At 47.5% G+C, this 23,140-nt stretch overlaps 1 protein-coding gene across 2 annotated transcripts; it reads left to right on the forward strand.

Moving 5' to 3' along the window:
- Positions 1 to 4,533: 4,533 nt before the first annotated feature.
- On the forward strand, positions 4,534 to 22,690 carry Bri3bp (BRI3 binding protein). 2 transcript variants are annotated; one of them, XR_013107067.1, is made up of 4 exons: positions 4,534 to 4,872; positions 14,101 to 14,203; positions 16,672 to 18,608; positions 21,970 to 22,690. XR_013107067.1 is itself a non-coding variant. In XM_076922965.1 (3 exons), exons 1-3 carry the CDS (start codon positions 4,639 to 4,641, stop codon positions 17,097 to 17,099), a joined length of 765 nt encoding a protein of 254 aa, XP_076779080.1. In that variant the 5' UTR covers positions 4,534 to 4,638; the 3' UTR covers positions 17,100 to 22,690. The 2 variants fall into 2 exon arrangements, 1 of the variants encoding a protein (XP_076779080.1); XM_076922965.1 differs by having other exon boundaries at positions 16,672 to 22,690.
- The last annotated feature ends 450 nt before the right edge of the window (positions 22,691 to 23,140 follow it).

Consider the following 23,140-nt stretch of genomic DNA (forward strand, 5'->3'; position numbering starts at 1 on the left):
GGACTTTCCTCCACAAAGCCTGATGACCCGAGTTCAATCCCCAGAACCCATGGTGGATGGAGAGAACCGACTCCTATACAAATCGTGGCACACACTCATACACACATAATGTAATAAAATAATATAGAGAATAAACATCTGGAAGAGACAAAGAACATCCTAGACACTGGTAAGAAAGAGGCACACAAATTACCCTGGGTGCATTTCATAAAGGTGAACAGAAAAGGGGCCTGGAGAGGTGGCTCCGCAGTTCAGCACCCACGCTGCTCTTGCAGAGGACCAGAGTTCAGGTCCCAGCACCTGTATTGGATGGATTGTTGGACTCTAAATATCCAAAACCAAGGGACGCGCTCCCACAGAGAACCCACAGGCAGGACTCGTTGTAATAACATGAGGTTTATTGATACCGGTGCACCAGGACTCCCTTGTGTGCGGCAAAAGAGAGTATTGAATCAGAGTTGAGGCCGTTTATATACCAATATTCACAAGGCTCACAAAGGCAGTTTTACCTCTTAATCAATAACTACAAAGGCCGATTTTAACATCCGTTCTCAAGCATGGTTTCCTTCCCAGTCTCTGTCCCTATTTGCATCTGTATCTTACTACCAATTTACATCTGTATCTTGCTCCTGGAGAATTCTTTTAAGTGACTGTTTACCCAGGTGTTTTATTGCCTCTATCTTGGGTCCTTTGTTCTTCTGAAATGTTAGTTCAAGTCCCTAGGATGCACCCCAGGGGTAGCTAACACTTGAGGGTAAATTGAAACTCTGAACCTAAGAATCTTTCATGTTGAGACCTAAAATTTCATTTTTACAATTTATTCTCACAGGATCACAGCTGCCTGAAACTCTAGTTCCAGGACATCCAGTGCCCATGGCCTCTGAGTGTACATACTCACTCACAGATAGAAACATAACTTAAAAAATCTTGCTGGGCATGGTGGTGCATGCTTTTATTAACTTCAGCACTTCAAGGAGGGGGGTATGGAGGCAGGCAGGCAGTCTCTGTGAGTCTGAGGTCAGCCTCTTTATATAGTTTCAGGTCAGCTGGGGCTACATACTGAGACCATGTTTAATTGTGTTAATATCTCCCTTTAAAATACTTTGGTCATTTGGGGAACAGGGTTTCAGTATGTAGCTTGGGTTAGCCTGCTATTCCTAGAGATCTGCCTGCCGGCTTCCCAATGCTGGGGTTAAAGGTATATGCTACTGTTGAGTCCTTTCACATTTTTAGCACGAGGTGGTGGTCCATGACTTCAATCGCAGAACTTCAGAGACAGAGGCAGGTGAATGAATCTCTGAGTTCCAGGTCTGTTGCAGCTATAAAGTCAGACCATGTTTCCAAGGGCAGGGGAGGGGGAAAGTTCGACACATAAAAATATCAGTGAAAATATATGAAGAGACAACCCATGAAAAAGCAAATCAAGTCCCTGATATTGAAACTTCTAGGATGCATAGCAGTTCGAACGTAATTTTCTATTTTTATTTTGTGTGGATGTTGCGGATTTGAACTCAGATTCTCATACTTGCGCAATAAAAGATTTCACATAGGGAGCGACCTCGGCTTTGACTTCTCTCTTTTGTGGTGTTGGGGATGGGGTCCAGGGCCTTTGCACTTGCTCAGTGCATGCTCCCACTGTGCTAGGCCCTGACCCCAAAGTTCTCTATATTTATTTTTGTCTCACAAGACAGGTTTTCTCTGTGTAGCTTAGAACTCTCTGTGTAGACCTGGTTGGCCTCGAACTCACAGAGTTCTGCCTGGCTCTGCCTCCCAAGTGCTGGGATTAAAGGAGTTGCCCACAACTGCCTGGCTCCAATATTCTCTCTTAGGACCAGATCAAGGTTTATCTTCCTGGTTATCTTATTCTTGTTCAACCAGACTCAGTTTGTTTGATTTAAGATATGGAGGAAAGAGGAAAATTTATCCTCCGAAGGTTTCATTCCTGGAGTCTAGGAAATAAATTGAGACTATAAACGACACAGGAGAAAAGTGACCTGATATAATGTGTGTATACAAGAGGTCCGTGAGATAAGACTGAAGAAGGGCCAGGCTGAATGGGGTGAAGGGTGAGCTATGCAAGCTGGGGAGTACAACATTGGGGTGAAAGTTGTCTTGCTGTCCAGATACAGGTGGTGAAAGTCTCTGGAGGGTTTGTTAGCAGAGGAACTGGGCTGTGACCAACTCCGTCAGGAGATTTCAGGGAATGGGTGAGCCCTAGATAGGGTGCTCAGAGGAAGCCTCTCCCTGCCTGCCAAGTACCATGCTTCTCTCTGTGAGAGTAATCAACAACTTGTATGTGCCCAGGGCTTGAACATAGGGCTTTCCACGAACTATGCAAGTAAGTGTCCTGCAGGTGGGCTGCTGCATCTCTGGCCCACTTAAAACAAAGTTTATTCATTTTTGTGAATGTTTTGACCGTGTAAATGAACATGCATCCCATGTGTGCCTGGTGTCCACAGAGGTCGGAGGAGGTTGACAGTTCTGGTGGACCGGAGCTAACAAACGGCTGTGAGCCACCGCGTGCATGCTGGGAACTAAAACTGGATCTCCAGCCCCTCTCCAGGTCTTTTAAATTTTTCCTTTAAGAATGACTACCGAAGCAGGTGGTGGTGGCACACGTCTTTAGTCCCAGTACTTGGGAGGCAGAGGCAGGCAGATCTCTGTAGTTCAAGGCCAGTCTGGTCTATAAAGTTTGTCCCCGGACAGCCAGGGCTACACAGAGAAAATCTATCTCAAAAAAAAAAAAAAAGAAAAGAAAAGAAAGAAAGAAAGAAAAGAAAAAGAAAGAAAGAAAAAGAAAAGAAAGAAAGAAAGAAAACAACAACAACAACAAAAAAAAACAAACCAAAACTACAACAACAACAAAACCCAAACAATAAACTAAATTGTTGTGTGCATGTGAGCTTCTGAAAGTTAAAAGAGGCCGGGCAGTGGTGGCGCTCGCCTTTAGTCCCAGGCCAGCCTGGTCTACAGAGTGAGTTCCAGGACAGCCAGGGCAACATAGAGAAACCCTGTCTCAAAAAAAGAAAAAAAGAAAAAAAAAAAAAAAAAAAGTCATGAAACTATACTCATCAGTCCTTGGTAAGCTTCTACTTTTCACTACGTAGGTCCCAGGGATAGAAATTAGGTTGTCGGGCTTGGCAGCAATGTCTTTACTTGATGAGTCACTCAGTAGTCCCTCTTTTTAAGTTTCCTTTTCTTTCTTTCTTTCTTTCTTTCTTTCTTTCTTTCTTTCTTTTTTTCTTCCTTTCCAGATTCCCTCGCTCGCTCGCTCTTGCTCCTGCTCTCATTTTTCTTTCGAGACAGTTTTTCTTTTTCCCTTCGTAGCCCTGGTTGTCCTAGATCTCAGTCTGTAGCCTAATCAGGCTGTGACATTCTTCCCTTCCTACCTCTGCTTTTTGTAGCTGGAGTAACAGACCTGAGCCATCATTTAGCTTTTTATTATCATTTTGAGTTAAAACGTTACATGATTTCTGCTCTCCTCTTGCCTGTCCCCAACCCCTCAAATGTACCTCATTTAATTAATTAACTAATTTTTTTCCCCCCAGACAAGATTTCTCTGTGTGGTCTTGGCTGTTCTGGAGCTCACTCTGAAGACCAGGTTGGCCTGGAACTCACAGCGATCCACCTGCCTCTGCCTCCCAAATTAAAGACATGAGCACCCTCCCCAGCTCCTCCTCTTCCTCCTCCTCCTCCCCCTTCTCTTCTATTTAAAATAATGCCCTACTATTTAGGGAAGGCTGTACTGGAACTCAGGGTGTAACTTAGGCTGTCCTGATATGGCCAGCCTTCCTCCTTCAATCTCTTTAGGGTTGGATTTACAGGAATGCGCCATGATGCCTGTAATACGATTATTCTGGCTCTTAAATCTTTCAAGCTTATAGTCCTCTGGTCTTTTTAACTGCCGTGGAGGTTCTATATATAAGAAGCCCAGGAGCTTTTCCTGTAGGAAGCCCTGAATTTTGGATTGTAAGTTCCTCTCACCTGTAAATTTGGACTCTAGGTCTTTGGTCCTTTAAGTCCATGTAGATGGCGCGGGTATTTCCTGACACCAGAATTCCTGACACTGGCGGGAACAACTCTAGACACCCTGCCCCCCCCCCCCCCCCCAATTCGAAGAGTCCTGATCCCATCAAATCCTTTATATGGGACTGCACGATGCTAAACCTTTGCTTCGGCTTCCTCCTCTCACATCAGCTCGCCTTCCTTGTCCCATCACCAGCTTCTCCTCTCCAAGCACTTCATGGCTCAGAAATGCCATATGTTTTCAGGAGGAGCCTGAGAACGAAAGAACCCGTGCTCCGCGCGGCCTGCAAATTTTAGGGTGTGGGGAGGTGACACACACCTGCCCTTCAGTTTTTCAAACGCTTGCAAGGACCCGGCCCAGACCAGGAGAGAGTCTTTGCAAGCCCCGCGTGCTCTGCGGTGTGCAGGAGAGTTGATACTATCTCGGGTACAGGGGGAGGCGTCCTCCGGGGGCTGCGGGCGGGAGGCGGGGCTTCGTGCGCGGGGCGGGGCGGGGCTGCAAGGCGGGGCGGGGCGACGGCGCGCCCACGCGGTGCGGCCGGGAGCCCTTGCTGGCTGTGTGCTCCGCCCTCTCCCCCTTTCAGCCCCACGACCCTCCTCCCGTGGCCGATCATGGGCGCGCGCGCGTCCCAGGAGCCCCGGGCCCGGGCCCGGGTCGGGCTGCGGGTGCTGTTGCCGGTTCTACTTCTGGCGTCGCTGCTGCTGCTGGCGCTGGTGGCTCCTGGAGCGCAGGGGGCTCGGGGCCGCGGGGCTGCGGACAAGAACAGCCACCGGCGCGCGACGAGCAGCTTCTCGCAGAGCTTGAGCAGCCTCTTCGGAGAGGACAACGTGCGCGCGGCTCAGAAGGTGGGCGGCGCGCCCGCGGTCACCTTGCCGGGCCCGGAGACCGTTGGTGGGGGGGCACTCGGGCTGGGGACGGTCGCGGCCTGCTGCAGCCGGGACCGAGCGCGGCCCCCGGGAGCGCGTGACGCCCGCGCGCTACCCGCCGCGTCTGAATGGTCGACCACTATGAGCCAGGCACTGGGGACGTCCGGGTCCCGCGCGGCCCGGCCTCGTGGGCCTTCTGCCTTCCACTCCTTGCCTCGGAGATATCTGGGCCGAGTTCTCCTTTCCAAGGAGTGATGGAGTCTGAGCTACTGCTTTGGCAACCTGATCGCCTACTGTGTGTTTGGGGTGGGGGTAGGGACTTCTTGGTTGGAGCCTTTGGTTTAGCTTGGGAGCCTCGAGGCTCCGGGACTGGGATGAGCCCCTCCACGAAGGAGCTCTCCCCCGGCTCCGCCGTGACACCTACGTTGGGTACACGGTACTGAGAAAAAGAGAAGTCAAGATGCACGCGGTTCTTTCGCCTTTCTCTCGTTTCCTTCCTGGCCTCTGGTCTAGGGGTTGTGGAGTCCAGAGAACTTTGGGTCCAAGTTGGGGCGCTCCCTCTTTCCAGTCGGATGAGATTAGGCTGGTGACTTCACTTGGTGTGTGTGAGTGTGAAGTCCAGAGGTCAGCCTCGGGTATTCAACTTGAGGAGCTGTCTACCTTTGTATTTTGAGACAAGTTCTCTTATTGCCCAGAAGTTTGAAGATGAGGCCAGGCTGGCTGGCCAGTGGGCCTCTGGGATCTTCCTGCTCCACTTCCCCAGCACTGGATTTCAAGCATTCTTGGGATTGTACAACTCGGTTCCTTATACTGGAACCCACGTCCTCATGGTTGCATAGGAAGCTCGTTATCGCCTGAGCCATATCTCCCCAGCCCAGTGACTTCACTTTTAAATAATTTGTGTTATGTTTATTTGTTGATTGTGTGTGTGTGTGTGTGTGTGTGTGTGTGTGTGTGTGAGAGAGAGAGAGAGAGAGAGAGAGAGAGAGAGAGAGAGAGAGCTGTGTGCACATGTACATACAAAAGTCAGAAGACAGCTTTAAGGCGTCATTAAAGTTCTCTGCTTCCGCCATGTGGGTCTTGAGAATCATTATCTGGTCATCAGGCCTGTGGCAAGCACCTTTACTGGCTGAGCCATCTTGCCTGTCCCTGGCTTTGAAGCTTTAAACCTCAGTTTCTCTTGTCTGTTAAGTGGGGATGGGAACAATAATTCTTTTCTTACTTGTTGGTGCTACTGGTTCCTTCCCTTCCCAGAATCATGGTTCTCAAAGTTCCCTCTTGGTATTTCTAGGTTGTAAGGTAATTTAATTGAACATTGCTTAGTCCTGCTGGGGGTATTTAGAGATTTAAAAAGTCTCTTTGTAGGCCTAAAACTCTCTGTGTAGACCAGGCTGGACTCTAACTCAGAAGAAATCCACTTGCCTCCGCTTCCTGGGTGCTGAGATTAAAGGTGTGTGCAACCAAGCTTGGCTGTATTTTTTTATTTATTTAAAGACTTATTATGTATACTGTGTTTTGTCTCCATGTATGTCTGCAGGCCATAAGAGAACATCAGATCTGATTACAGATGGTTGTGAGCTACCATGTGGTTGCTGGGAATTGAACTTGGGACCTCTAGGAAGAGCAGCCAGTGCTCTTAACCTCTGAGCCATCTTTCCAGCCCTGCCTTTTTAATTTTTAATTATGAGTGTTTGTGTGGCCGTGTGTGATTATTCACGTGAGTGCAATTGCCCACAGAAACCAGAAGAGAGCATCGGATGCCCCGGAGCTGAAGTTGACTGGCAGTTGTGAGCTGTCTCACAACTGGGTGCTGGGAACCTAATTCATGAATTTTTAACTGCCAAGCCATTTTTCCTGCCTCCTTCATGGATGATTTGAGAACATTTCATGTACCAGCTGCTTAATAGTTATATAGCAGCAATAGTTTTGGATGCTGGGGACTGAACTCTCTATCTTGTGCATGCTAACACTCTACTTAATAACTTTCGATGAACAAGGGAGTTATCACTCTACTGTGTAGGCGCCATTTGCTACGTTGTGGGTTCCTTTCTCTGTCACACTCTTCTCTACCCCTTTACTTCTTCCCTGTCAACCCCCTAACAAGAGCCTAAAAAGAGCCAGGAGGTGGGAGGGGTGCCTCTGCGGGCTGTGCTGAGGCATCCCTTCCCCCTGAGGTACCAGCCATACGACTGGTATAGTGTAGAATAGAGTTTATTTAGGGCATGGGAAGGGGAGTTGAGAGGGAAGACAGAGGGGGGGGGGGAAGGAGAGGGCGAGGAGGGGCCAAACAGTCCCCTTTATAGCAAGTCAGGCCTACCTGGCTATTACCAGGTAACTGTTGGGCGGGGCTTAGAAGGAACGCCAATATTAGATAGGGAAAAAAGGGATAAAAAGAGGCATCATTATCATTAGACCACTTTCTGCTGATTAGGGACCTTGGAGCAAGTTTGATCTTTTCTGTCAAGATATCTAATTTCTTCTTCTCATTTCTTTGTGCACAACTACTTGACCAGCTGCAACCAATAGCATCCAACCACCGACCAGCCACTATCTATCCGGGCTCTAGCCTTTGAAAAGTCCGCAGACTTCCAAACATCACACACAGACACTATCTGCAGCTGACTAAACCGTGACCCCGTTGGAGCACGAGGCGGATCATAGTCACCTGCTGCGAAGCAGCCCCATATCCCCAAGCCTAGGGTTAAAACCAGAGCGTGTTCTTGTATTTCTGTGTTTCTCAAAGAAACCAAAATTCTCACTACACTCCTATTAGGCAATGGCCTTTCATATGTAAATATTTCCTGTCACTGCTGAGCAAGTATTCAGTATGTAGCATCCACAGCCCAATAACACCCAACTCTCCAGATTCTCTCTTTTGCCCAAATGAGACAGAAAGGAAGTCAAAACCACAGTTCTCTCTTCCCCACTCTCTCTCTCTCTCTTTCTCTCTTCCTCCTTCCCTCCCTCCTTCCCTCCCTCCTTCCCTCCCTCCTTCCCTCCCTCCCTCCCTTTTTCCCTCCCTCCCTTCCTCCCTCCCTCCCCTTCCCTCTCTCCTTCTCTCTTGACTGGATCTTACTATGTAGCCTTGGCTGGCTTCAAGTTCAGACCTCTGCCTTATTCCCTTGAAACAGGGTCTCTCACTTAACCTGGAGCTACTCTGGCAATAGCAATTCTCCTGTCTCCACTCCTGCAGCACTGTGGTTACAGGAATACACAGATGCATGGCCACGCCTGGCTTTTTAGGTGGCTGCTGGGGATTGTAACTGAGGTCCTCATGCTTGCTTAGCGAGCCTTTCCAAGGCTAGCTTTGAACTCCCAAACCTTCTTGCCTCCAGCTTCTAAGTGCTGGGTGTTCAGGCCTGAGCCACCGTACCCAGCTCATTGCATACTTGGGACTGAACCCAGGGCTCCATGAATAAAGGCAAGCACAGTACCAACATAACTATACCTCTAGCCCCTTAATTTTTTTTTCTAGTTACTGTTGATCCAAGTTTTGCTGGTTTCACTCAGTTCTATAGCTACAAGGATGGGAATAGGGTTATATACCCATTGCTTCCAAAGGAAACTCAGTATTGACTAACCAACTGTTGCCCTCCTCTGCAGCCAGACATCTGTTGGTGTCCATCTCTACAGATTTTCCGACTTGGGTTTTCACATAAAGGGGACCAGACCCTGCTTGCCCTTTGAGTGCAGTCTGGCAGCTTGCTCCACTGCTTTTGAAGGGTTGCAGGGAGCAAAGGCTGTGTGTGGTGGAGTCCAGTGGAGTGTGTCCCTCCAGATGGGTCACACAGGTCCCTCGTGTGCACACAGACAGCTTCCACTGTAGATGGTAGAAGTGGATATGTTACCAGGCTGGTCCTGTAACATACACCTGTAATCCTGGCACTGGGGAGGTGGAGGCAGGAGGATTGGTCGTTGAAAGTCAGCTTCAGCTACGCAGTGAGTTGAAGCCATCCTGGGCTATATGATACCAAAGGTGGGGGGGGGGTGGCGGTAACTTTTCTTTCAAGGCATTATTATTATTATTGTCGTTATTTTGGTTTTTCAAGACAGAGTTGCTCTCTGTAGCCCAGGCTGGCTTCAAACTCAGAGAGCCACTTCCTCTGCCTCCGAGTGTACCGCCACTGCCTGGCTGTGTGTGTGTGTGTGTGTGTGTGTGTGTGTGTGTGTGTGTACATGTATGGGTACGTGCATACATGCATGTGTGCATGTGTGTGTGCAGGTGCCCACAGAGACCAGGAGAAGCCTTAGATGCCCTGGGGCTGGAGTTATAGGGGTTTGTGAGCTGCCTGGTGTGGGTGCTGGGAACTGCCTCTGTAAAAACAGCAAGTGTTTTAACTGCTGGACCATCTCTCCACCTCTCTTGTTTGATATTTTAATGTAGAAAGATGGAACCAAGCTGTCCTCTGAGTGTGCTAGACTCCATTCCCGATGTCCCCTGAGCTGTACCATGTAAACTCTGGTCCTGTGTCTCCATGTATTCTGAAAGCTCTGGTCCTGTCTTTCCTGGGGCTTGCTTTTTTTTTTTTTTTTTTTTTTTTTTTCCCTTTGCTGGTTTTCAGTTGAACAGTTAGTTGGTCTGTTCTGTTTTTATAGAACCTTTCTTCTGTTGCTGCTTGCAGAGAAGTATTTTGAGGAAAATAATTGACAGCTCCCTGGTCCTTTTTCTTCCACCTTCATCATTTGAGCAGCTGTATTAAAAGTCTTAAGTTGACACCTGCACAGACTGTACATAGCGTGTGAGCTGACAGGAGGCGTGGGCACTCATGGTGACACCACCAACAGATAAAATGTCTCCTCTTCACATTTGTTTGTTCATTTATTTATCTATGTGTTTGTGTATGCGAGCCACAGTGTGTGATCAGAGATCAGAGGACAATTTGGGGGGTTGTCTCCATTCTGGGGATCAAAGTCAGTTTTTTTGTCAGGCATAGTGGCAAGTGCCTTTACCCACTGAGCCATCTCCCTGACTCACTCTCTCTCTGTCTCTCTCTCTCTGTCTCTCTCTCTCTCCATCTGTCTGTCTTTTCTTTTTAAAATACAATTTCAAAATACTAAAAAGTCGAAAGACCAGCAAACACCCTCAGCTACCTTCATCTGCTGCTCAGATTTTCTGGCCTTTGACATGTGCACCACATACATGCTTTCTGCATCGTTTTGTTTTTTTCTAAAAAAAAAAAATTTGAAATAAGACAGAGATATCTTGGTATCTTCTGCACAGTCCACAAACATCACCCTACCCAGGAAACTTACACTGACTGTAATAATATTTTACAATATACAGGTGATATTTACATTTCCTTCTGTGTGTGTGTGTGTGTGTGTGTGTGAGAGTGTGACTGTGTATGTGTGAGAGTGTGCGAGAGAGTGTGTGTGAGTGTGTGTGAGAGAGTGTCTGTTGTGAGTGTGTGTGAGTGTGAGAGTGTGTGAGAGAGTGTGTGAGAGAGTGTGAGAGTGTGTGAGAGAGAGTGTGTGTGTGTGCAGGTGCACACGTGTGCACATTTGAGTGTGAGTGAGCATGCGCACACCGCTTGGACCATGGCTGTCATTCTTCACTCTCCACCTTTTCTTTTTTTTAAAAAAAAATTTATTTTCAATAATGAATATATGTGTGTCTGTGTGTGGACTTGAACAAGTGAGTGCACATCAGACCTTTGGAGAGTAGAAAGCGGTTTCAGATCCCCTAGAAGTAAAGTGTAGGGACATGGTGAGGGGGGGTTAAGATGAAAAGCAGCCAGGCCATTGTAGTGCATGCCTGCAGTCTCAGCACCCAGGAGGCTGATGCAGGGGTGGAGTCCGGTGGAGCGGAGGGGGTCACTCAAAGTTTGAGGCCAGCTTAGTATATATCAAGATCTTATGTCTGAAACACCAAAAAAAAAAAAAAAAAAAAAAAAAAAAAAAAAAAAAAAAACAAAAAACCAAACCAAAACAAAACAAAAAAACAGGACACATGAGACTTAATCTTAAAAAGAAATAAAGCGGGCATGTTGGGTAATCCCAGCTCTGAATGGGTAGAAGCAGAAAATCAGGATTTGGAAGTTGTCCTTGAGAGGGTAAAGGCGCCTGCTGTGCATGCTTGGTGAACTGACTTGAATCCTGAGAACCCCAGTCCACAGAGTTGGCCTTCTGCCCCCCGTTGATGCTTCTCCCCATAATAAGTGCTTTTTATTTATTTATTTATTTTCTGCCTGTTTTCACTGGGAGTGACACCTCATTTCCTGGCAGCTTGCTCTCCCTCTTGGTTGGCCAGGCACATAGTTAACATGCCATGTTGATGTCCTTTCCCCCAGTCCCCTCCCTGAACTGACACATTTGGAGTCCTAATATAGGACAGCTCTCTCACCTGGTGTGTACTGGCTCTGCCTCCGGGCTCTGGACTCGATGTCACTAGGAACCCAGTACCCCAGTGAGTGCTCAGAACAAGAGAGTGTAGCTCTCACTGTTTGATGCCAGGAATCTGAGGTCATTGTTCTGGTAGGCTGGCTTCCCCTGGATCCAAGAATGGGCCTGCAGGCGCTCTTCAATCTCTGTTCTGATAGCTGTCCACTGTGTGTCTCTGATCTTAGCTCTTTTGTTTGTTTGTTTGTTTGTCTTTGTTTTCACCCCAGACAGGGTTTCTCTGTTGTAGCCCTGGTTGTTCTAGAACTCACTCTGTAGACCCTACTGGTCTCAAACTCACAGAGATCCACCTACCTCTGCCTCCCCGTGTGCTGGGATCAAAGGTGTGCAGCACCACTGTCTGGCTTCTTTCTTTTTTCTCTTCCTTTCTTTTCTTTCTTTCTTTTTTTTGTAATGAGACCCAGGACTATTTGCTAGGCGAAAGTATTCTACCACTGAGCTACACCCCCAACTGTTTTTTATTTTGAGATGGGGGATCTCACTGACGCGTCGCAGTTGGTCTCAGACTCATTCTTTAGCCTAAGGCAGGTTTTGAACTTGCAATCTTCTTGCCTGTTTGGGAACACAAAGGTCCTGTGCTCAGGGATAAGCACTGGGGAAACCAGGCGTGTTAAACACACAGGGTGTTCTTTTTGGAGAACCTGTTTTCCACTCTGAGGGCTGGGAATGGAGGCTGGTAGGGTGTACAGCCAGGTGATACCTCGTTCCCCACAAGCTGTCACAACTAGGACTGGAGTTGCCCTATAGTCTAGATGATCTCTGCATTTTCTATATGGCTAGGGTTTTCCCCAAGCTCCCACAAACAGGACCAGAGGTGGTTAGTAGCCCAGATGACCTCTGTGCTATATGTGTGACTGAGACCACACCAGATCCTCCCCTAGGCTATTAAGAAAATAATAGCTCATGCCTTTAGTTCCAGCACTCAGGAGGCAGAGACAGGCCGATCTCTGTGAGTTCAAGGCCAGCCTGGTCTGCAGAGTAAACCCTGTCTCAAAAGAGCAAACACGTGAAGCCTATCTACGAAGCCCATCTTCATGGAAGAAGTGACATGAACTTTGAGACTAGTTTTGATGTAATTATCATGCCTCCTTGAACACGTAGGATTGTGTTACACCAGGAAACCTTTTTTTTTTTTTTTTTCCAAATTGTACTGTACTTAAACATGCCTAAAATAAACTTCGTGATGTCAGACTCTAGCCGGTTGAATCAACCCCCGCTGCTGAGTCGTGCTGAGCCAGGTTTTCCTCTTTCTTACCTCTTGTGGATTATGGGATCATTGGATCTTCATTCTGTCAGCCTTGGTGTGGGCAGAGACACCTTCCCCTATCCTCCCCACCCCCTGCCTCTTCCACATACCTGCCTCAGCCTCCTGAGTAGCTGGGATAACAAGCCTGTTCCACTGACACAGCCTTTTCAGACTTGGCCTACCCTGGTGGTCTTATTGTAACCAAATCACTTCTTTAAAGACCCTGTTTTTAAACATTCCGTCACTGGGGACCAGGGACTTCGCATTAGAATACAGCAGAATCCTATCAGTTCCATAAAGTGTGCGGATCTAGCTTTTCTGGAGAGATCCGCAAGTGGCTGAAAGGGTGGGGACCTGCCCTGGTGTGTCCTCTCCCTCTTGTCCAGTTCACAGCCTGGAGAAAGAACCTCTGGTCTGGCTTTTCCTGTTTTTCTTTCTTAAGATTAGTTTTATTAAATTGTGTATGTGTGTGTGTGTGTGTGTGTGTGCTTGTGTGCACAAATACAGAACTGGGGTTGCAGGCAGTTTGAGCTGCCCTGTTTATGTGATGGTGGAGGCTGAACTCAGGATGCCATGAATGCTAGGAAAATTTACATCCCAGCCCTGGCTTCGAATTATATGCTACGTGTATATAATATCACTGTTAGGCTTGCTATGATGAAACACCATGACCAAAACAACTTGGGAGGAAAAGGCTATATTTGACTTGTGCTTTCCTATCACAGTTTATCATTGAAGGAAGTCAGGACAGGAACTCAAACAGGGCAGGAACCTGGGGGGCAGGAGCTGATACAGAGGCCATGGACGGGTGCCACTTAACTGGCTTGCTTCCCATGGCTTGCTCAGCCTGTTTTCTTACAGAACCCAGGACCACTAGCCTAGGGATGGCACCGCCCACAGTGGGCTGGGCCCTCCCCCATCAATCACTAATTAAGAAAACGTCTTACAGGCTTGCCTACAAGCCTGATCTTCCGAGAGTCATTTTCTCCATTGAGGGTCCCTCTCTGTTGACACAAGCTGTGCCAAGTTGACAGGAAACTAGCCAGCACGATGACTCATTCAAAAGAAAAGAAGAGATGAGGCAGGAGCTTGAACTCCTGATTTCCCAGTCCCTGGCTTTCCCAAATCACCTGGAGAGCCAATGAAACCCTTGAGGCCATAGACAGGGCACGGTCTCAGGCTTCACAGTCAGTTGGTCCTTAGGAGAGCCAACTGCCCGGCGAAGCATCTTGAGAACAGACACTTCCAAGCAGAGGAACCAGATACCCTGACCAAGAGCCAGCAGAATTGTAGAGGAAATGGTAAGTGCAGTGCAGACACTTTGTGGTGTGTGTGTGTGTGTGTGTGTGTGTGTGTGTGTGTGTGTGTGTAGGAGGGGCTTTCCACATTCTACTTGGTCGTGGACTAGCTATCAACCCTTGTTCGCCACTTGGCTACAGAGTGCCCCTGAGGCAGCTCCTGGTTTTTCTGTCGAATCCTCTCCTGAGCTCACACTTCAGTGCCTGAGTTGCTCGAGATGACAGTGGATTGGTTGATTCCTTCCTGTCTTCTCGTCCCTGCAGCTACTGTCCAGGCTGACTGAGCGGTTCGTGCAGGGAGTGGACATGTTCTTAGAGACGTTATGGAAAGTTTGGATGGAGCTGTTAGAAGTCCTCGGGCTCGACGGTAGGTATGGGGATGGTCATGCAGGGTGTTTGGGTCTGTGACGCTTCAAAAGCTGTACGGGTACCTGGGCGGAGGTGGCGCACACCTTTAAACCCAGCACTTGGGAGGCAGAGGCAGGCGGATTTCTGTGAGTTTGAGGCTAGGTTGGTCTACAGAGCGAGTTCCAGGACAGCCAGGGAAAGGCTATGCAGACGATGGAGGCGGAGCCTGCAGTGATGATGCCCTGGGCCACCTGGAGCCCCCCTTCCACCACCACCCTCAAGCCAGAAGAGGGCAGAAGAGGCTCCTAAGGGCCCTCATGTAGGTATGGTATACTCAAGGTTGTGTGTGTCAGCATAGTCAGAAACACAGTCAGTAGAGAAAAAAGTCGCTTTGAGAGCACAGCCCTGGATTTGAACTTTTGGCCTCTGGAACTGTAAGAGGAGATGAATCTCACTATCCAAGGATCCTCAGCTACCTGGTATATGGGGGTTGATTGTGGTAGAGCCAGAAAACAGATGTAGCTGTGTAACAGGTTCCTCTCCTAATCGGTTAGCCCTGGGTATCCTTTACAGATCGAGGACCAGGGCCCACAGTGGAGCCCACATAACCACCACAATGGGTTGCTCTTTACCACTGACCCCACTTTCAGCCTGGAATCACTGAATCTAACCTTTGAAAGGCCTCACACCAGGTCCTGCCACCTTGCTACCCAGGTGTTAAACAGGAGGTAGAGAGGTAGCCCTCAGAATGCTGTGAGGCACAAGGCCCCCTTGGGACCGAGCTGAGTCAACACATCCCCAAACATTGCAACCATGTGCAATCCTGCGAGGCCGCCTCAGCCACCACCTGCTGGGATTGTGCAATTCCGGGTTACCATCCCTGGGCAGTGAGCCCGTGGAGATAAGCCAGATTGCAAGGAATTGCATGCAGTCTAGGCTGGGAAACAGCAGAGCGGGATAGCTCAGTACCCCAGGCATCACTGAGGAAACTTGGCTGGGTGTGATCGCCCGAGGGTACTGGTGGGGGAGGTGAACTGCCTTGTTTCTGTGCTGTGAGTCTCCCTCTTGGTTTGAACAAGCTGCAGGGCACCTGAAGGCCTTTGGGAACCGTGACTCAAGCTCAGAACCAGGACCATCTTCAAGGTGGCTGCTCTCAGCTCCCAAGAACTTCCTTCCCCATCATTTTTTCAGAGTGTTAGATACAATGGAGACCCCTCCGCTCAGATCGGTGTGGTAGCAGTAAGCGTTGAGGTATATAGAGGCACTCTAGTAGTCTAGTTCAGGGAAAAGAAATTGGTGACATTTACCTTGGCATGGTGGCTTGTGCCTTTAATCCTCATATTCAGAGGCAGGCGTTTCTGTGAGTTCAAGGCCAGCTTGGTGTACCTGAGGACTCCCCATCCCATCTCCAAGTTGGTGAAATCGATTTTACTGTTTCTGTCTTAATGTTATTATTATTATTATTATTATTATTATTATTATTATTATTATTTTTGGTGGTTGGTCTTTTGCTTTGCTTTTGAGACAGGGTCACCTGTACTCCACACTAGCCTCAAACTCACTATGGTGGAACCAAGGATGACCTTGAACATCTGATGCTCCTGCCTCAGCTTCCTAAGTGCTGGGATGACAGATATGAGTCACTGTAACCAGCCTCAGGGGCGGGGGGGATAGTTCCTTGTAAACATGAAGACTTGAGTTTGAACTCCAGCACTATTTTTATAAAAATGGGTCTCTTTGTGTAGCCCTGGCTGTCCTGGAACTCATCTGTAGATCAGGCTGGACTCCCAACTCACAGAAATCTGTCTGCCTCTGCCTTGTGAGTGCCGGTGTTTTTTTGTTTTGTTTTGTTTTTTTGTTTGTTTGGGTTTTTTTTTGTTTTTTTTCGAGACAGGGTTTCTCTGTGTAGCCCTGGCTGTCCTGGAACTCACTCTGTAGACCAGGCTGGCCTCGAACTCAGAAATCCGCCTGCCTCCCAAATGCTGGGATTAAAGGCGTGCGCCACCACCTCCCGGGTGAGTGCCGGGTTTAAAGGTGTGAGCTACCACTGCCCATCTTGTAAAAATATTTTTCGGGATTTATTAATTATTTTTTTATGTGTTCTGGGTGTTTGGTCTGCATGTACATCTGTGTACCTCATGCATGCAGAACCCAAGGATCTGTCTGACGTTCCTCTGTGTCTGGAGTTATAGGTGGTTGTGAACCACCATGTGGTTGCTGGAAATTGAACTGGGTCCTTGCAAGAGTAGCCATTGCTTTTAACCACTGAGCCATCTCTCCAGCCCCATAAAAGGTGTTTTAAACTCATGATGAGACTAATAATCCTGAGAGACCACCTGTGCCCCTCAAGTATTTGGTTTATTTTGCTTTCGTTGTGTTGGGTTGTGACAGGAACCTATGGGTCCAGCCCCAGAGCTCAGCTGTCCTTCCTGCTTTCAGAGAAGGTCCTGACCATATGGGAATAACTGGCCCTGTCCTCTTTTGCAGTGTCCAACCTGTCACAGTACTTCAGCCCAGCCTCGGTGTCTAACAGTCCCACCCGGGCCCTGGTGCTGGTCGGTGTGGTTCTCCTGGCCTACTGGTTCTTGTCTCTGACCTTGGGATTCACCTTCAGCCTCCTACACCTGGTGTTTGGCCGCTTCTTCTGGCTGGTGCGTGTCATCTTGTTCTCCATGTCCTGCGTGTATATCCTACATAAGTACGAGGGTGAGCCTGAGCACGCTGTGCTGCCACTCTGCGTCGTGGTGGCCATCTACTTCATGACGGGGCCCATGGGCTACTGGCGAGGCAGTCCCGGTGGCCTTTGCAGCTCCAGCGTGGAAGAGAAGCTGGAACACCTGGAGAACCAGGTGAGGATGCTCAACATCCGCCTCAACAGGGTGCTCGAGAACCTTGACCGATCCAAGGACAAGTGAAGGTCAGCTGCCTAGCCATCCAACCAGCTAGTGATGTCAAAAGACAGCAAACGAAGAGAAGAACCGGCAACCCCACCAAACCCCAACCCTCCCAATAAACTGAGCAAAAACGCCACACGTTTTTCCTGGTATTTCCCACTGCCTGTCAACCTTAGGCACCATTGGAGGAGAGAGAACTTACGTAGATTGCCAGTGGGAAAACAGTTTTTAAACAACGAATATACCCCTGTTAGCTGTGTAGTCGGATAACTATCTGTGCATAGAACATAAAGTTGATTTTTTTCCCCCAAACATTTAAATACATCTTTTGTAAGGTTTTTAAATAAAGGCAGATGGAGTCAAGTTTATCAGAACTTTGAAGGGAGCACTTGACGTTTTTAAGGAGGTTTAACTTGGCTGGTGGATGAGCACTGTGTGCAATATCTTCGTCTTCCCAAATGTGACCTTTATTTCATGTCTTTTGGGGTTGGTGGTGACCTGGTTAACAAGTGCTGTCTCTTGTTATTGTGGACACTTTGGGCTTCAGAGTTTCGGATCCTAGGGACCCCATGAGCTCTCCGTCCATTGTGTTCTTCATGTCTATTTCTGTTTTGTATGGTGCTGGGAATGGCGAGCCCACCCCCACCCCTGTCCATTGTATTTCTGAATGAAGGTACCCATAGACGTCCTGAGATCTCTTTCTCCTCTCTGGACTTCAATGTAGACTAACCCTAGCCTTTCCAGAAAGAAAGGACGTGGATGGAGCTGCAAACTGTCTTTGGAGTTTGATGCTAAGAACTGGGTGGGCCCTGAAGATCATTCCAGAATCCAGCTGACTCTCACATTCCCTGTTTGCCAGCGAGGCCCAGATAGCCAGCTGGATGGTGATGGGATTCGCTTGTTTGTTTCTTGTGCTTCTAGTTGACTCAGGACCATAGAAGAAAAAAGAACCATTCATGGCCAGTAACATCCTTCATTTCATTGCTTCTAGAACATTTGTAGGCACAAGCAACCTCGAGATCTGAATCGTTTGTCCTGAAATTTTTATAATTGTGTGTTAGGTGCTTTTTAAGTCTGGGGTCCAGGGCATTGCTGTTATAGACAAACCTCTGAGTGCAGAGACCTCTCTGCTAGTGTTCTGTGGAAAGAAGCCAGCTTTTGCCAGATGTGACTGGGGGCACCTGTGAGGACTGAGTCCTTCAGTGAACCCTGGAGCCACTGAGTCCCAACTTCAGCTTGGTGGAGGGAACCCAGCTGATGCCAGCTCTGGTGTCGTGTGTCTGTGAAGTTCTGTCTTTGGTTCCAAGTATCTGCTACACAGATTTGGGTCTTTGAGGATGTGGCTGAGAGAGACCTCTGTTCTTGAGGTGACAGACGGTATGGGGCTGTCACTTTCTTGAATTGCATTCCCTTCTAGAACCCATACTGGGGAAATCTCTCCACAGACATTGGAAACCCACAACTTCTTGTGTGAAACATTCCAGCTATATTGTTTAGATACTCTAGACAAATCTACTTGCGGCACAAGATGTAAGTAGCCAGGGAAGGGGCACATTGGTGGCTAATGTCTTCATTCCTTCCAGATGTCTGACCTTATCATACTAAACAATTGCTTTGCAGATGTTGGCTAGGGCGCGATCACTCTCTGTAAAGCTGATTCTTGCTTGCTCTTGCCCTGGCTCCTCTCGGTGGCCACTTGAGACATTCTAGGACAGGTCCTATACAGTCCACTGTAGCTCAGTGTGCAATCCCAGTATTCAGGAGGCAGAGGCAGGAGGATTGCTGCTATTTGAAGGCCAGCCTGGTCTAAGTGGTATATTCCAGGCCAGCCAGGGTTACATAGTGCGACCCAAAGCCAGGTGTAGTAGCACAAGAGAGCCAGAGGCAAGCACATCTCTGAGTGTGAGGCTAGTCTGGTCTATATAGTGAGTTCAGGGTCAGGCAGCATTATATATACATTGAGGGCTTGTCTCAAAATAATAACAACAAAAAAGGTAAAAAAAATCTGCAACGTTTTTTTCCAGCCTGACCAAATGTAGACTCTAAAGCCAGTTTTATAGTTGAATATATATAACGTGTATACATATATATATTTGTATATATACGCTATATATATATTCATGTATATACATACACAAGATGCCTTTGTTTTAATTTTTACATTTAATTATTGTGATTTTTTTTTGAGACAGGGTCTCATGTATTTAAGGCTGGCCTTGAACTTGCTAAGTAGCTGAGACTGGCCTTAAACTTCTGATCCTCCTGCCCCCACCCCCTGAGCATAGGGATGACGTGTGTGTGTGTGTGTGTGTGTGTGTGTGTGTGTGTGTGTGACACAACACTCCTATTGTATGCACACCTTGGGGTGAACGTGGTCTATGCATGTTAAGAGAGCACTCTAGAGTCCAGTCCTGGATGCCTTCATTCTAAGTGGAAGAATGTACGAATCAGAGTAGAATGTTACTTGAAATTCTAGTAGTTTGTTTGTTTTTAGAACTTCGGATGGTGTTATGGTGTTTGATGCATACATTTTACCTTGTTTGGTTTTTTTTTTTTTTTTTTTTTTTTTTTGAAGTAGGGTCTCTCTACATAGCCCTGGTTGTCCTGGAACTCTCTGTGTAAACCAGGCTGCCCTCTAACTCACAGAGATCCACCTGCCTCTGAGTGCTGGTATTAAAAGCATTGAGCCACCATGCTTGGCATTGTTTGGATGTAATCTTAGACCCCAGTAGTTAAAGATTTTTCTTTTTCTATCTTCGTTCCATGAAGGTGCACAGCTTATTGGCTTCCCTCCCCCCACCATCTCTTTTGTATGTGGAAAAATGTATTTTTGTACCTTATGTCATGCCTTATCTTCAGGACTGTGTACAACTCCTCCTTAACCGAATAACATGATCAAGAAACATTTTGATGGCAGCTACTGTGGACCTATTGTAATTAAGGGGCAGGGGCAGGCAATATGGCTCAGTGGGGAAAGGTACTTGTCACCAAGTCTGAGTCTTTTTTTTTTTTGTTTGTTTGTTTTTGTTTTTGTTTTTTTTTCAAGACAGGGTTTCTCTGTATAGCCCTGGCTGTCCTGGAGCTCACTCTGTAGACCAGGCTGGCCTCGAACTCAGAAATCCACCTGCCTCTGCCGGGGATTGAAGGTGTGCGCCACCACCACCCGGCCAAGTCTGAGTCTTGATTTCTGGGACCAACATGGTGAAAAAAGACAGACCACTCCCACAGGTTTTCCTTTAACCTCTACGCATGGGCCATGGCTTTCTACCTCTCGGCCCCAATAAATACATATATAGTTTTTTTTTTTTTTTATTAATGAAGACACGATATGGTAAGGATTTTAACTGTCTCAAAGTCAGTGTTAATTCCCTGTTGGTCCTCTCACATTAAGTCCTTGCTTTACCAAGGACAGGACTGAGGTTATATTGGCTGCCTCTGACATATACTGGGCTTAGCTTAGAGTATTGGTGTTGATGATTTTGTCAGTGGTGTTTTATTTTGAATTTTTTTATTTTATGTGTATGGGTGTCTTGTCTGTTTGTGTCTGTGTACCACGTACGCACCTGATGCCTACAGAGGAGAGGGTGTCAGATCCCCTGGAATTAGGCACAGTTGTCAGCTGCCTTGTGAATGCTGGAAAGCACATCCAGGTTCTTTGGAAGAACAGCCAGCGCTCTAACCAATGAGCAATCTCTCCACTATGGTTTTGGGTCTTTGAGGTGAGGGTCTCTTGTATTCCTCGCTGGTCTCGAACAGGCTCTGTGGCGGAGAATGACCTTGAACTCCTGATCCTGATCCTTCCGAATGCTAGGATTAGAGACAGGTGCCAACACACCTGCTTTATGCTATGATCGGCATGGAACCCAGGCTCTCCTACATTTTACATAAACATTCTACCAGATTAGCCCAGTCCCAGCCTGTGGTCAGTGTTTATATAGTGATTTCTTCCCTGTTCTAGTTGGGAGGCTGCTGGCATGACACACTGGCACCTTTCAGAATCACTTTCCATTGCTGCCAGCACCTCCCACCCTTTGGGTCCTTTGTTGAGGTACGGCTCCCTTTTTACTGACAATAAGTGTGGAAAAGAATATACCCACTGCTGGCCTTGTGAATCATGATGGGGTTGACTATTCATAAAAGTGACCCAGGGACAACCCTAAAAGGCAACCTGGGAATGAGGCTTAGCAGGCCCCAGGGCGGCATGTCTTTCCTAGGTACCTCATGAGAACCTCCAAGGGAAGGGTGGGAGCATTGTTATATGGCCCTGGCATACTCCTGAGGGGCCTGTATGAATAGCTCTGCTTGCTCACGTGGTCCTGCCACTCTGGCCTGCTCACAGATGGCTCGGAAAATAGTATGACCAGGAAGCCCCATGTGCTTGCAAACCCAGAACTCAGTCGAGAGATAGACAGCAAGGTGCTGAGTTCAAAGCCACCGTGGTCTACATGGCAAGACCCTGTCTCCGCAAACAAACCCAACTTGTTCAAGAGTCAGGACACAATCTAACAAAGCAGGCTCTACATCTTGTGGTTGGTGGGCAGCCTGAAGTACTTCCCTTCTTCACCTCTGTGGCTTTGGTTTATTCTGAGACAGGGTCTCTAGCTCATGCTGGCCTCAAACTCCAAGATCTGCTTGCCTCTGCCTCCCAAGTACTGGGATTAAAGGTGTGCGCCACCATGCCCAGAAAGCCAGCACCTGTAGCTACAAGGAATTTCCAAGGTGACCCTCCCAGCCTCTTTACTTTCAAGTCCTAGGCTCCTGAGCTCTGCCCCCAGCATGAGAGCTGCTTTCAAAGCATCCTGTGACTATTCTGTAATGTTTTTGATTTTGACCATTAATGTACTTGGGCTTTGGGCTCCTCACCTGTGAATTGTGTGTATATATTTTGCAGGTTTTAACTCAATACCCTTGTCACTGGACAGTGTCCTGACTGGCATCAGCAAGCTTCAGCTGGTTGCATCCTTCTGTGTTTTGCTCTTTGGTGGTTCCTCTATAGCTAGGACAGACACGGAGAACCTGTCTTTCTGTCCTGGTGGCACAAGAAGTACATTCTTATTGTCACCTGGACAGCTATGGCAGCCAATGGCATGCCTGACTCTCTGCCCAATGTCTCTGCAGATTTCAAGCTTTTACTGTTGTGTCAGTTTCCTGTCTGCATCTGTGATAAATCTCTGAATATCCTGTAATTAAATTAATTTCTTGTGACAGTGATTAGTGTGCAGTGAAATCCCCCATGAGGTAATTATTTCCCTGTTTTTAGCTGCAGATTTTTTTTTAAACCAATGACTTTACAGTTGAGTTCCTGTTTTGTGTCTCAGCTTAGAAATTTTATATAGTATTTAGTTTGACACAATAGAAAGCCATTCCGTGTGAACATAGTGGGGTGTGTACACACACGCACATGCGCATACATTAGTGGGAAGCTGATTCTACGAATATCTTATATAGAAAAAAGTGTCAGGCTTAGTATTTTTTTTTGCAAAGTGATGGATACATTCCTCTTATTTATTAATCACTGGCTTGATGTTAGAGGTCTTTGTAGATCGATTTGGATCGAATTGGTTTAAAATATTGTGAACATTGCGGCATTAATAAATGTTTCCTGTAATGTTGTTTGGACTCTTGGATGGATTTGTTCATTTTGGTGAGGCACCTGAGGTAACCTCCAGAATCAGAGAATCATGTTATGGTTTTGGTTTTTATTTTTATCTTATGTGTATGACTGCTTTGCCTGCCCTGGTGCCCTTGGTGGTCAGAGCCCCTGGAATTGGAGTTACAGCTGCTTCTGAGCCACCAAATGACTGCTGGGGAGTGAACCCAGGTCATCTACAAGAACAGCAAGTGCTTTTAACTACTGAGCCAACTCTCCTGCCCCAAAGATTACTTTTAAAAAAAGATTAAATTATCTGTATGTATATGAGTGTATTGTTTGCATGTGTTTTGGCACCATATACATGCAATGACTTCAGAGCCCAGTAAAGGACATTGGATCTCCTAGAGATGGAGTTACAGATGAGAGATACTGTGTGGGTGCTGGGAACTTGGGTCCTCTGCAGGAGGAG

Source organism: Arvicanthis niloticus, chromosome 24 (genome assembly GCF_011762505.2).
Source record: "Arvicanthis niloticus isolate mArvNil1 chromosome 24, mArvNil1.pat.X, whole genome shotgun sequence".
Lineage (NCBI taxonomy): Eukaryota > Metazoa > Chordata > Mammalia > Rodentia > Muridae > Arvicanthis > Arvicanthis niloticus.